We start from the raw sequence: 15,863 nt of genomic DNA on the forward strand, positions 1-15,863 counted from the left end.
CCCTTACACCTGGACTGCTGAAATAGCTAGATGAAATAGATACTTTAGCAAGGGACAGTTGCCAAAAACACCCAGCTGCAAAAAAAGTCTACCAGCCAGCTTTGAAAAATGCTTTCATTCTATACAACGGACTTAATGCACATTGAATCAAGGCAAATAGCTTCTTTGATGGTCCTCAAACCAGGCTGGGGAATCTGTGATCCTCCAGATGTTGTTGACTTCCAGTTCACATCAGCCCCAGTCAGCATGTCCAATGATTAGGGATGATGGGAGCTGCAATCCAGCAACATCTGCAAGACTACAGGCTCCCCATCTCTGCCTTGAAAGAAAGGGGCAAAAGGAATTGTCCAGGGCCTTTGAAGGAATCACACCTTAGAAAGCAAACGTAACGTTAAGCACTTGTCCTTGGAATTCTCCTATAAAAACATTTGCTGGGGGGAAATTAAGATAAGATATAATGTTGTTTAGGACCTTTGCAAGTTTTGGTAATTGGCATAGTGCTGAAATAACCCCAACTTGTACAGAGGACATAAATATTATCTCAACTTAATAAGAATGGGATTGGACAAATTATAATGATAATTGCTTAAACGCTTAACAAACTTCTGGATACAGAACTGCACTTGACTGCAGTTGATTACTGAATATTTCAACACATTCTCTCATCCAGATTACACACTGGGGAGAGAGGTTGCATGCACATAGACCTAAAGCACATCTAAAGCAACCCTGTCCCCAAGAATCCTGGGAAATATAAACTACAATTTCCAGGATTCTTTGGGGTGAAATGTGCCTGAAATGTATGGTGTTGTCCTCTTGGTATGGTGTTGTCCTTCTTGGTAACAAACATAGGACTGTGTGGCATGGTTGCAATGCTATGCACACTTACCTAAATGCAAATGTGGCACATTTGCAATAGATTAAGGCTTGCAGGAGTTTTGTGCAAATGGTTTTGCTTGATTATGTGGAAAGGACCTGAGAGACAATTTCAGCCTCCATGGGTGGTATTCAACTAGATTTTACTCAGAATAGATCCATTGAAATTAATAGATATCACTCAGGTTGCTTAATTTCAATGGATCTACTCTGAGTAAATACTAGTTGAATACCACCCTATGAATGCAAAATGCTTGTTTGTGAGTGTTTTTTTAAAAAAAAATTGTAGGGGGGAAGCAATTACATTTACACATTGAACATATTTTAAACCGGATTAATTACACAACTTTGATAGCTCAGTTGGTTAGAGTGTCGTGCTGATAATGCCAAGGTTGCAGGTTCGATCCCCATAAGGAACAGCTGCATATTCCTGCATTGCAAGGGGTTGGACCAGATCCTCAGGGTCCCTTCAAACTCTATGATTTTATTAATCTGTATGCCACACCTCCTCACCCAACACATCATTACAAGACATACACACACAAACAAACACAATTTCCGAGATAACTATTTTATGGGATAAGAAAAGAAAGCTTTCCCTGAAAAAAGACAGGAGAGTGTTTTATTGAATGCATTATTTATATATTTGGAAACCAATGCAAGCACCACCATTACAACAGTGAGTTCCTTTTTAAAACAGCTAAGAACAGAATTAACCAGTAATGCCATAACCCTTTGTCCAGGAACTTGGAAATAGTGATGAAAGACTGCAGAAGCACAGAGTGGGATGTGGAGAAACGATGTCTTCACTTCATAGCAGTAAAGCAAATTAGGAAGTAATATTAACCATGGAATTATAGAAAACTTGCTATGGCCGTCTACATTATAGCACTTTAGCATGCATTTAACAAACAAATAAATTTCCTGACATTTCCCACATAGTAAATGGATCATCTGCATTCATGTCTAGAAGAAACAGATAAGCCCCAGCATGCCTTCACAGTTCTCCTGATATTCAAGATTATCCTTTTGCAAAAACTGGAGCTTATTTATCCAGTGCTTTCTTAATAGCACCAACTAGTGGGTATTTTCCCTGGCTGCAGAAGGAACCTGAAAAATCATCCTGCTCAAGTGTCCAAACCATAATACCTCCCAATTGATTATCCTTCATGTATTGAACCTAAAGAAGATTAAAAAAGAAAGAAAGGGGGGGAAAAGAATTAAAAACAAAAACAAATTCCATATCAAATGTAAATTTTTATGGAACTTTTTTTGCATACCGCACATGGATTTTGTTCGCACACCATGGCACACCATACAACATGACTTACCTTGCATGAACCAAACATGGCTGCTTTGTTCCATCTTGCTAGCTTGGGGGAAAACAAATCACCCGCTTTCTTAACATTACATCCAAACCAGCATGTAGTACTTTGTGTTCTCCATACACAAAGCAATCCACAGCAAACCATTAATTATGGTTCACCATGGTGTGTAAACTGGGCTGTGTAAGCGTCTTAGTCTACGCTGTGGTCCAGATGTGTAGAGCAGGCTGCTGCTGTCATATCTTCAATATAGACACATCTGTCTGTCAAGCAGCTGGAAGGCCACCATACTGCACATGCACACCTTTGACAAACATCTCTTCCAGGATGGTACCGATTTCCACATGGCAGTCAAATGCACATGCATTCATACTCACAGCACAGAGCATTAACAGCATATTCACGCACACTGTGCAACAAATTCCCATATGATCCCAAAGTACACACGTATTCTGTGACAGCTCATACATGCAAAGCAGCAAAGTGATATTCTGCTGGGATTTTTTTTTTATGGGGCTCTGTATTCTCTGATGTGGGCAGCTTGATAAGAGAATAGAATTATGAGCAGGCCTGCACATTGCTTAGCCGTATAGCAATCAAAGCTACAATCTCATACTTAACAGCCACACAGGTGTTATACAATGGCTTGCCACCTAGTTTGAGTATCATTGCCCAGTGAAATAGAAAATTAGATTGAAACCAAGCCAATAGTCAAATCTTTGTAAAAGCCTGTACAGGAAGGCCCCCACTTATGCAGGAGTTACATTCCAGAGCCCTGTGTACATAAATGAAATCTCGTAAAGTGGAGAGTACCCTCTAAATACCCTTTAAACACCCTCTCTGTTGCTCTCTCTTCACCCATACCAAAAATACTGTATCCAAATATACCTACAACTAGAATTGAAACTGGGGCTTGCAGGAGGCTGGAAAAGCAGCTGCTGCTGCTGCACTACCCCATATATCAGCTGCTAGGTGGGGAGGCTCAGCAGCCCAAACAAAGCCCTGCTGTGCCTCCAGTCTGTTTGGGGCTTCCTCCTCCTTCACTGATATCCTCTTTGGGCTCTGGAAAGGGTCTCCTTATGAACCACAAGTGCTCTCCAGCTCTCTCCTGCCATTTCTGGGTTTGAATTGAATTATTGAATTGTTACCAAACTGATTATGCATTAGTGTGTGTGGGGGGGGAATCTGTACTGCCCATCAGTTTTTCTTAGATTCTGTTTCTTGCCACTTAATTTGCTAGTTCTTGCAGATATGGTCTGTGTAGGCAGATGGGATCATCCAGCTCTTATCCTGATGTACATCTTTGATGGAAACAAGATTTGCCCTCTAAATAAAATTGAATGGTGGCATCTCTTTGTATGACATTCAGGTGCTCAGCCACTATGGCACATTTTAAGAATAAGAGGACCGATCCTCACACAATTTCATAACTTTCCTTACCAATACTGTACCTGCAGATCATGCAACTTAATGGACAAAGGGAATAGACATTTGCCAGTACTTACCTTGGTCTGAATACTTGTCACATCTTCATATCCAACCCACTGGTTCCCTTTATAGGAGTAAGGGACTTTTTGTTCCTGAATCCATTCCTTCTTGGCACCGGAATTAAAGCCACAGATCTGACAAGAATAAATCGAAAGCCATAAACATGAATGTCAATGTCAGCAGATTGTCTATTACTGCAGGACAGGACCGGCCACCATTTTGTCCTGACATCTCTCTTTTGCCTGCCAATGATGGAGAGGCTTTTCACCGACAATGGAAGGCGCTGGAGTCACCTCCATAGCTGGTGACATATTGCTTGGGGAGTCTGATCTCATAGAAGTGAGTCTCTCCTCTAATAGGCTACTAGACCCTTCCTTTGTGTTCAGATCTCCTCCTGCCAACCTGCTAGGACCTTCCCCCAGGTTAGTTCTCCAAGGTCCTCTCATTTATCCTCTGACTACTCTCTCCACAACGTTTCCACAGCACTCACGATGCTATAACAATATATGTGAGCTATATACAGTTATAAAAAGTAGGAGAAAGTTTGACCACAACAAATGTTTTTGAAGAGAAAATCTGATATAGATTTAAAGCCCCCCCCCATACCATTGCTTTGAGGTCCATAAAAGGATTCCACAGGTAATGGTACCCTTTGGACACATCACTCCCCCCCCCCACTTTCCCAATTCTTACCAATTAAATTTGATTTTAGGGCAAATGCTTCATTTCAGATTGAGGGCTTTAGCTTTGTCATTGCTTTGGGACTGGGAGTGCATACCCTCCAACAGTGCTTTTTTGTGTGTGTGTGTGGGGGGGGGAAGACGCAGCGATACGCATACCCCTAAACATTTTGTGAATCTAAGTTTGGCCTCATTGAGGGGCAGTATTTCAATATGAGTAGGAAAATGAAAGTACCCCTAAACATTTTTTTTAAAAAAGCACTGGCCTCCAACATTCCTCATGAAAATAAGAACATTTCTCACCACCCCCTGCACCAATTGACTCTCCTTGACCCCTCTTTTTTGTTCCCCGCCCCCACAGAGCATTTCCTATCAGAAGAATGGCGAGTGCCACCACTACCACCACACCAACAGGACACAGCATACATGCTAAAGCCCCGGGAAAACCCCTTATTCCTTTTTTATTGTGCTTTGGTAGATTTAAAAAGAAAAACACACACCAATAAATAAATTTTAGAAAGGGACGAGATTAAACGTGGGTGCATAAAGCATAAAAAATCTAGACTCTTTGCTCTCTGCTCCGCTTCCTCTTTTTTCCTGCCCAGGGCAACCCTGCGCTCTGCCTGCTCCTCAGAGCCAGCACATCATGTGGGTGTGGGCCTCGGCGGCAGCAGCTTCTCCTCCCCACCTGCTCTCCAGCAGCCACTATGAGCTGCCCAAGGGAGGAGGTAGGCAGCGGCAGCCATGGAGAGGCCATGGAGAGGCCATGGGATGCTCCTTTGTTGCCACTGCTGCTCAGGACAAGTGCTAGCTCCTCCTCGAGCTCAGCGGTGGCAGCACTGGTGGGGAAAATATGGACATTCTGGGATCAAATCAGAAGCTAGGGTATGGGAGGGTATGGGAGTGGGGAAATGCTTGGATTGCATGACTTAGTGGTGTGTGTGTGCATTCTCTCTCTCTCTCCCCCTCCCACCCCTATGTGATGTCTGGGTTGTCTATGAGCCATACATATCTAATTACAGTATGTACCATTTCTAAGACAGAGCAAGAGATAACTTCGTGTTAAATTTGTTCTGCCTTCTTCCCATCCTAATTCTGATTTGGATCCATCTCCTTGAGATTGATGAGACAGAAGGGAATGGGGTTTCCATAGGCTAAATGGGAACTTAAATGAAATCCTCCCTACCTCATAATAGGCCAGTATCCCCGCTTCTTTTGTGAAAGGACCAGGTGTCCCAGCACCAGATGCTGGGGCTTCAACTCCAGTCAGCTTGGAAGAAAGGGTATAAGACCGGCCATAAGTGGGGATTCCCATGATGATCTTTTCAGCTGGGGCACTTTTGCTGCGTAGATACTTCACAGCGTAGTCCTGAAGAAGGAAGAGTAGACTAGTTACTGCAAACATTAGGTAGGACACTGAATGTTAGTTCTAAACTTATTTATTTATTATTTCAATTTCTATCCCAGCCTTCATTCATGGTCTTGGCGTGGTTAACAGCATAACACACCATTAAAACAATTAACGACTCAGATAAAATAAACAAAATGACAATACGTGCTGCACATACCCAGACCCATGATGAGGACAATTGACTTGAATGTTATTTATTTATTAGCAAAGCACTCAGTTATGTCAGCTCCTAAGTTGCAAGGGATATACACACCACTCCCTTCTAACTAGCTCTCTAGGCAATCTATCTCTGCAGACCTGTGCTTCGTCTTGGACATTTGAACAACAGCATAGCCACGCCTCTTCCTGCTTTCTTAAATGCCCCTGTCCAACTTGGCTGACACAAACACCCAATGGCTCCTCCTCAATGACAGCTCCAGCTTCTCCTGTCACTTCAAGTCCCTCCTTGTGTATGGAGACAGTGGCGGGGAAGGATGAAGGCAATTCCAAAGGCACCATTCTCTCTGGACCCATCATGGGCTCTCCAGCTTCCAAGACCTCCTCCAGCTTCCCACAGATCACCACCCCCTTCCCCTGGATCTTCCTCCTCCCCGCTTGCCTAGTTTCTATGTGACCCAGTAAAGCATTCCCAGCAAAAGCTTGGCTGAAGAAGTGTGTTTTTAGCCGCTGCTGAAAAGGAAGCATTGATGACACCAACCACACTTTGAGGGAGAACCCAAGTGTTATCACAGAACAGGCCCTATCTTCAAGCTTCACCAATTGACAGGGTAAGAAGGACCTGACTGAACCACTCAAGATTCTAGCAGCTGTGTTTTCCCTTAGCTGGAGCTTTCAAACTATCTTCAAGGGTAGCTCCGTGAGGACCATACTACAGTAATCTACCAAGAGGTTACCAGAGCATAGATCACTGTGTCAGGGCTCTTATGATCCAGAAATGGCCATAGCTTATCAGACATAGCTGGAAAAGGACACTTTGAACCACTGATGTCATTTAGACCTCCAAAGACAATGCTGGATCAAGGAGTACTCCTTAAGCTATGAAATGTTTCCTTCAAGTGAGGTTCTCCCCCATGCTGAACAGGCCAGCTTTCTAATTCCTAGACCTGCCTGTTCGGCACATGTTGCAGATCTGTTGCTCAATGCTATTATCTGTGGGTTGCATGTGCCTTGGAAAAAATCAGGATCCTGAATACCAGGCTGTTTTAATACCAGGCTTTTTTATTTGGGAAATCTGTCCCCTATCCATCTGCTTGAGTTAATCATCTTTTTAAAGGGGGTAAAGGTCAATCTATCTTGTGCCGGTCATTAATTCAATGGATGGAGGGGGCAAAGTAATCAGAACTCTACCGCTGATATTTGTTCAGAACCTTGTCCACCAGGCTAGCTTTACTATCGCTACAGTAAAGCAAACATGTGACTTTTTTTGTTAAAAAAAGCTTCTGGAAAAGCCCTTTGAAATATTTAACAAAGTCCTTGGACTGACAACTTACAACATTGTAGTAGGATGCAGACCCACTGTCAGCTGTGCTCTTCTGAAGGGGGCTTAAATGGCCTGTGAAACTTTCCCAGGCGCCGTGAAAATCAAAGGTCAGGAAGTTAATGAAATCAACCGATCTAGAGAAAGAAGAACAAATGGTCACCGGAAACTCTTGGGGAATAACTACAGTTATCTTCAGTTTCTGTTAGGTTTAATAAATGTCATCCACACTAGCCTTCCAGAACGGAAATCTATTTGTAGTTACTTACCATTTTGGAGCAAAACTGTGAACTGACATTTTTTTTTTGTCTCACCTCTACCTTACAACTGTTGAGGATTTTAAATTACTGTTATTTAATGCAGGGGGGGCAGGGGTGCTGGGTGCATTGCACCACACTTCTTGGCAGCTCTCCAAAGCCGTCGCCATGAGCAGCGGACATCTGTTTTTTAAGATAAAATTTGGGCTTAATTAGCAGGCATGCTCTGAACTAGGGGAGATAAAATACTGTGTTAACTGATTCAGTCACTGGGTGCCAAGGATTCAACCTGGAGAAGGACTTCCATTGCAACTATCAGTATGTTGGGGAGGTGAGCCTCCATTACTTCCTTTTGATATATTTTGCATTTGCTGTTTTATTTGGCAAATCTCCCCCGAAGGATGGTTTTAAATAAGCAAGTGGGACTGAAAGTGTATCTTGCTATCATTATTGTTATGGTTTAACTACAAAATTGACTGTGTGAAATTTGGACTATGATTCTGGCAAAGACCTTTAATTGAATGATAAAAAGAATTTACGATGGGAACTGCGGTGTTTTTTATGGAAACACCAACTCGTTAGCAGCTGGAAAAGATTACAGGAGGGAATTTTAGATATCTGCCCGGCGCTAATGGCGAAAAGGCAACATCTCCTCCGGTCTTGGCTGTGACGCAGTAAGAAATGCAGAAAGTGAAAGTGGATGGGAATGTTGGATTACAGGACAATATTTCACACAGAATTACAAAGGACTAACCCGCTTGTCTAAACAAACTCAGAGGCTGTTAAAAAATAAACGAAGGACCAACATTGGAAATGTTTATTGGGACTATCTGACTAATTAAGGAATGCAGTAACAACATTAGATCATCACTCCCTGAACTTCAGAGCATGGGAAGTCACCCAAAGATTTATAATTTGGCATGATTATTTGGCTGTTTTGTTGCATTATAATTTGGAATGATTTAATGTGGTTTTTACTGGATTGTTAAATTGGAAAACTTAATAAATATTATTTATGAAAGTAAATTACTGTTATTTATTAAATTTGTATACCACCCTTCCCAGGGAACACAAAGAAAGTTGTGCAAATAAACCCTAAATCATCATTAAAGCATCTGTTTGCTTGCCTGAAGCATTTAAACTGGAACTAAAGAAATGTACTGCTTGCTCACTGTAATTGCCCCAGCCAGTATGCTGTTCATTCTGTTTAATGTAGATTCATTTTTTTAAAGTACTTACTCTGAGATTGCCTGAATATCATAACCTTTGTCAATGGCTTCCCTTCCAGCTGGTATTGCAACACTCAGTAAGAGTCTTTTCTGACCCCGCCTCCGAAATGCTGAAGACAGATCCTAATGGGTGATGCAGAGGATTAATGCAGCTACTACTACTATAAATCTTACCCCTCCTTCACCATAACATCCCAGGGCAATTTTGTTATTGTAACTTGCCCTGGGATGTTATGGTGAAGGAGGGGTAAGAAACAGAGCGGTACAACTTAAAACAGAATAACCAACCATTCACACCCACACACCCCAATCAGGTTAATTACTAGTTTTCAAGTAGGTCACAAATATAATTTTTGCCTGTCAAAAGCAAAGAGGTGCCTTTTCAGCTGAATAATGATGCTGTTAGATTCACTTGTGTAGGAAGGGAGTTTTACAATTTGGGGGCTACCACAGAGAAATCTCTCTCCTGGCCTGCCACTCCTCAAACATCTGAGGGCTTATCCACAGTTATCTTCTACCCCACATTTTCAAGGCAGAGGTCCGCATTTTCCCATTCTGTATCCAAGTGCTTCCCCCCTCTTTGCCCCACATCTTTCCCCAGAAAAACCCAATCTTTACAGCTGAATTGAAGCAAATGGCTTTTCGTTTTTTCTGTAGATTGCTGTTTGTGCCAATTCAGTGGTAAAGAGCGGGGTTCTGCAGATAAAGTGGTGGAGCAAAAACAAAACAAAGACATAGTCAGAACAGAAATCATAAGTTATTATTTGTAATTCCTTCCTGTCACTGTCTTTTGAATCCATTTCTTTGTTAAATGTATTTGCATAAAGATGAATTGTATTTTGATGTACCTTAACCAGGTGAGTCAAACGGCTTTTATCAGACAGTTCTGCTAAGGGCCAAGCAAGATCAAAGCCATCGAAGTTATTTGCCCGAAGCAACTGCAACACAGACATCACAAATTCTGAGCGTGTGGCAGGAGATGCAGTTATTCTTCTAAAGCTATTACAGACAGGAGACAAAAACGTAAAGGGATTCTTGATTACTTTGTATTGTTCATAGAAATAAAATGAAGCCATTATTATATTTTTTTTACAGTAGATGGTTGAAGTATTCCACAATAACTGGAAAAAAAGTTTCCACGGGCAGAGAAGTATTCATATTGAAAATATCACCATGCCAACAGAAATGGACCACTGGAAAACAAAAGGGAGCCAACAGAAGGGTTGGAAAAACTTGTTGATGACCAGGGCTGTCTTTACCTGGGGGTGCAAGGGGTACAGGGCACCCAGACACCAAATTCTGGGGGGTGCCAAATGTATACCTACTGTATACCAGTCCCTCTCGATCGGTGGCAGTGAAAAGCAATGGAGTGAAAGTCCCCACCCCCCTCCATCGCTCTGTTACTCCATAGCATCATATCCCCGGTGAGTCAGGAAACAAAATCAGTTTATTCCGCTGTGTCGTTGTTACAGGTTAGCGATTCCCCCCCCTAAAAAAAGGTCAGCAACTTTGGCTTCCCCCCTCCCAAAAAAGCGCAATAAAAGTTAATTTGGGGGTTCTGGGCGGATCTTTGCACCCCGGCAGCGCATATGCTAAAGGCAGCCCTGGTGATGACTATGGACCACAGAATGTTTTTTCAGTTGGAAAAGAAAAACAAGAAAGCACATTGGAAATGCAAATTGGCCTGTGCCAGTCCTTTTACAGTTCATAGCATATATTGGAGGGCTTGACTGGCTGGAGCACTGGAAAGCAGCACTTGTTAAAGGAAGAAGATACACATTTTATTGCAGGTCCCACTTGCTGAGATGAATTGTAGCTAATCTAAAATCCAAGAGAAGAATGGTTCACTGTGCAGCTTTATACACCAAGGTTTGCCCATGCTCACCCTCCCCTGGAGGTGTCAAGAAGCATTAGGTTGTCTCACAGTGAGGCAGGGAGAAATGTGGAAATAGCCAGACTCTGACCATCGCCAGGCATGCTCAGAGAGAGAGAGAGAATATTAGTATTCACTGAGAGTTCAAAACAGAGCTAGGATAATGAATCACCACTTGGGGCCAGGCAGAGTGATCCGGGAGACATGGAAAGAGCAACCTGTCCATAGCTCAACGATTATTTTACACGCAGCATATTGGTTTATGAAGCACCTGCCTTCACAAAAGTAAGGCAATAACAAAACATGGCATCAGAAATGAACACAATAGATTTTGTATTAATTGAAGATGTGGAAGAGTTTGAAAGATGGGCTCTTGCCCAATTCAGGTTTTCAGTTGGTATGGCACATGCTTGCTGCCAAACCTCACCTGCCCCCCCCCCCGGCAGTACATCACCTTTGGTGTGTTTATAGCCCTCTATGAGTAGGAAGGCCAACTTTTGGAGCAGGGGGCATTCTGTACTTGTGAACGCCCCGTGCAAGATTTTTACTCTTGATGTTGGGTTCATATATTCAGCTCCACAATTCAGATAATTGCCCATGTGATCTGAAGCCTACATGTCAATGTCTGATTGCATTCTGAAAGAAAAACACTGCACAACCAGTAACAGTTTGCACGAAGGTCACAGCTCACATTAACAGTTATCTGCATGTTGGAGAGGAGAAGCTACTCTGAAAGTAACTAATAAACAGGAGTTGGGAATCTAGTAGGAGGTGGGTTAAGTTCAATATTTTCCAGATGTTCTTTTAAAAACGTGTGTGTGGGGTGTGGGTATGTTTAGAAAAGATCAGCACGACATAATGACCTACCTTGAGTAAGGGCCAAACTACATGTTTCATTAAATACAGTAGTTTGGCATTGTTGTTGTTGTTGTTTTAAAGCAAAACAAAAAACAGCAGCTGTGTGTGTTTGTGTACGTGCATACAATTAGGATTGAGACTGTGGTGCATGGCATGTGGGATAATTAACTCTTTCCCACACTGTGAGCCCAATAAAAATTGCTATACTGAAAGGACAGTCCACTTTGGAAGAGAAACCTTTGGCTTTTTTCAATCGTGATTTTACTGGCATATGCAAAAATTAAGTACAGTGGTACCTCAGAAGTTGAACGGAATCCATTCCAGAAGTCTGGTCGACTTCCAAAATGTTCAGAAACCAAGGCACGGCTTTCGATTGGCTGCAGGAAGTTCCTGCAGCCAATTGGAAGCTGCAGATGTTGTGTCCAACATTCAGGTTCCAAAGAACGTTTGCAAACCGGAACACTCACTTCTGGGTTTGCGGCTTTCGGGAGCCAAAATTTTTCAACTCGCAAGGCGTTCGGGATCCAAAGTAGACTGTTAACAGATAGCTCTAGACTTACGGTTGAGGTCCCATGAGAGCTCCACCAACAGAGAGAAGGGTCTTTAAGTTGCGATTTCTAAAGAAGAAAAGAGTGAATAAAGCAAAGATTATTAGGATTTTAAAATAAAAAGATTTCAGCAAGACAGAAGTCAACTTTGGGTTTTTCAATGGCATAGAACATCATCCAGAGTGTTACATGTGCACAGTTAATTAATTTTCTCTGGATTGTGCAGAGGGGGAGGGGAGACTGGCATTAGGCCAAGCATTCTGAGTAATAGGCTGTATGGAATAAGCAGAGCATTTGATACACTTGGACCAAATGACATTGCACACATTGCATCAGCCTTTGGATATAAGCAATAAACTTGATACCTGATACCGATACACTTGGAAGTAGCATATTTTTCACCATCCCTCATTTAGTACTACCAAAGCAGTGATGAGTACTTTAAATAATTGTTTCAGCTGATGAACAGCTGGAGAGGTTGTTAGAGTAAAGTTGTGTCCCTTGATACACTCTTCTTCTGCTCAGAAACAACCTGCCAGAGACTGCTTTGAGGCTTTTGCTTTAAAAAAAAAATGGTTTGAGAAAGAATAATACAACTCAACATAATGTGATATTTGAACCCCAATTGCCCATCAACCTCTGAAGTTAGTTAAGTAAATGAGGCCTCTCCATCCACGGTGGTTTAATTATCAGTGTTACTGATTCCATTGTTGGTGGAAAGTGCAGTGGCTTGCACTGAGGAAACAGTCAAGGCACTTGGTGTCTTGCAAGAGATAAGAGTCTGGGGGTCCACACTGCATGCTACATAACACTTGGGTTTTACCCTTCTGAAAACAGTGAGCACTAGCTACTGCTGGGGAGGCAATCAGGATTGGAATCATGGTGGATATGATATAACCTACCTGCCATGGTTATACCAAAAACTGCCCCAAAGCTTTCCTTTTTGAGGATGAAAGTTCCCATTGGCTCCAATGAGTGCTTCATTTTAGATACAAAATCAGGGGCTGATCATCACTGGGACCATGGTGGAGGGGAAGGGTTAAACAAGCCATGCCCAAGCACACACCATGTTTCTGATCACCATCCCCGGTGACTATTTATTATTGTAAAACATACATATGAGGTTAAGTTACATCTCCATATGTAGTTTGACCCAAGGCCCACTCACTCCCTGCAAGGGAAGTCCCAGCTAGGTTCAGCGTGGGCTGTATTAACAATAGAGGATGCTGTGGAGGTAGACTCCCCTTTGTGTTTCATGTTTTGTATGTGCCTTCTTATGTTACCCACCTTTTAAGTTGACTGAGAGTCCCATACGTAGTGGCATCATTCCATTCACCGGGCACGAGCTGGGTGCCACTTATATTGGCAAAAGCATAAATGACGTGGGTGCAGAGATTTGGATCAATCTGATCAGCGACAAAACGCCCTGAAGCTTCCCGGTACTGGGACCAGCTGGTGAAATAGCAAACCAGCTTAGAGGTAGAAACTGTTAAGGTAATTAGGAGAGAGAATTTTTTTAAAAAGGAGTTAGGTCCCTTCCAGATAGAGATGTAAGAAAGCATCGCTTTCCACTGCCACCTGTGTCCATTGCATGCAGGGCTCCTTCCATTCCTCTGTTCTCGGGCTTCTTCATTATTTGTCTTGCTGTCCACTGTGGTGGAATTTCACATCATTACCTAATTACATTGCCATTGTTTTGATCCATACCGTTCAACTCAATGCAAAGGCAGTGCAATACAAACTGGGGTGGGGAGTAATCAATTATGTATTGTTTGCAGACTGAAGACAACAGTGAATACTGATTCTTTTCACTAGATCGATTTTGTTCTGGGCATGGGACGAACAAGCAAACACCAGCAATTTCCACTGGCATTTCCTCCAGAATTCTCCAACAGCCATACTTCAAGATGACCTTTTCATTCACCCTGACAGTGGTGGACAATAGGTTCTCAAATCTCAGCAGCACCCTGTGTTGCTAAAATTCAGTGCCCCCCACCTCTCACTCTCCATTCTACAGCATTGTTGTGGCACCTCCTGCAGTGCCATTGCCCTGGCCACCCCACCCAAAAACTGCCTCTGATCCTGATTCATTTGCATAAAGTTTGTGGGGAGGTTACAGTATGTCAGCTCTTCCCTGAGCATCCATACTGATTTGTTTGCAGGGATATTATATGATGTTGCATCAATCAATTTCCCTTTCACAGAGAGTCCATTTTTGAGGTGAAGTCAGTGCACCAAACCAACTTTAATTGTGCAACTTGCATTTGTCTGTATGCGCTTGAATCCCACACATAATTAATGACAGTCTGGACACACCCTTAGTCAAAAAATATGTGGGAACCTGCCACAAAAGGGCAAAATGCGGGATCTCCAGTTGTGTGGGCAGTTGGTACATATGTAGACTCACTTCACTTAGCCTGCTTCTATATCAGGTGTAGGGCTTACAGATGTGCTCCCTCCTTCCTTCCTAACCTCTTCCTGCCCCACTGCATGCACTCTGGGTTGAAGGCATGGACAGCAATTCTATCCGCGTGTAACTGATGGCCCACCTCCATTTAGTAATCACAAATAAAACATGATGAGGGCAATGTTCTACACCTTTGATTCAGACCCTTCCAGGGGAGGGGGGAAGTGTTGAGGCACTTTCAGACATCCTGGGATACCTGTTCAGTGGCCAAAGCCCCATCATGGAGAGCTTCCCTCATTACCAACCCTTGTAGAATGATTGAAATGAGGGAATGTGAGCATATTAGAACCCTAGTAGAGACTGACACAAGGAATTTCCAACCCCAGAGTGATTTCCGAAAGCCAAGAAAGAAGGAAAAAATAACTTACCAGACTGCAGAAAGATCAGTGCAGTGATGCTTACTGCAAAAAATCAAGAGGAGAAAATCATGTTATGACAAGACTTGTCCTGCTATAAATACCATATGATCACTACCCTTTTCAAATTCTTGAATGTTCAAAGTCATGCACTTTGATTAATAAAACTACTCAAATCAATGAGCATGATTACCCTAGGCAGAGAGGGATTTCAAACTTGCTTAGATGGTTAGCTACATGGGATTTCCCCACACAGGGATACAGCTTTTTCTGTATTGCCCATGAAATTTTAAAAGGTACATAACCACAAACGTTCAAAATAGCATTCAGTTACCCTCTCCATATCTTGTACCCAATTAGCAACATCAACAACATGCAATGGGTCACTGTTGTCCTGCCAAAGCAAATCCTTGGAACTCCAGCTGGAGAAAGCCCAGGATAGTCTCCAATCCTAAACTTCAATCACATTGCCAAACTCACCAGCCCACACGGAAGCTTGACCCATCCTGGCTGCTGTACCACAATGACAACGCCGCTTTCTTTACAATTGTGCTTCCACACCGCTGCTCCCAACCTTTAAAAAATAAAATTAGAAGAGGAAGTGAAAACATGTAACAAGTGTGTGGCTTTCACACACTTGAGTGAAGATGATCTAATTTCTGTTCCTGGAATGATTGTGCAATTGTCTAGCCAGGAAGTGTTGCAATCTGGACTGTGGAATTTTTATTTTTGACAACATGCTGGTTGAAGCTGACATAAAGGGAAAACCAAGCAAAACAAGTTTAATATCCTTCCCTATCTGTTCCATATTGCTTGATTAGCACATTTTAAATCTTGATAATGGGACCAGGTTTATCTAAAATACTTCGGCCCTGTTCACTTGTTACAGTTCACATGTTCAATCAACACATGGGTGGAAAGTGGACTGTGCCAGCTAGTTCCACTGCCACCACTCGCCTGACCAACCATGCCCCTGACACCTGGATGTTGACATGGACATCAGCAAAGGAGACACATG

At 42.6% G+C, this 15,863-nt stretch overlaps 1 protein-coding gene across 1 annotated transcript; it reads right to left on the reverse strand.

Annotated features, from left to right (window-relative positions):
- Positions 1-1,496: 1,496 nt before the first annotated feature.
- LOC117048650 (chitinase-3-like protein 1) lies at positions 1,497-15,471 on the reverse strand. Its single transcript, XM_033152718.1, has 10 exons — positions 15,326-15,471; positions 14,858-14,890; positions 13,310-13,508; positions 12,035-12,091; positions 9,592-9,742; positions 8,754-8,866; positions 7,271-7,394; positions 5,556-5,738; positions 3,707-3,823; positions 1,497-2,056 (listed from the first exon to the last, which is right to left on the reverse strand). The coding sequence occupies exons 1-10, from the start codon at positions 15,348-15,350 to the stop codon at positions 1,922-1,924; spliced, it is 1,137 nt and encodes a 378-aa protein (XP_033008609.1). The 5' UTR covers positions 15,351-15,471; the 3' UTR covers positions 1,497-1,921.
- Positions 15,472-15,863: the final 392 nt, after the last annotated feature.

Source organism: Lacerta agilis, chromosome 6 (assembly GCF_009819535.1).
Source record: "Lacerta agilis isolate rLacAgi1 chromosome 6, rLacAgi1.pri, whole genome shotgun sequence".
NCBI lineage: Eukaryota > Metazoa > Chordata > Lepidosauria > Squamata > Lacertidae > Lacerta > Lacerta agilis.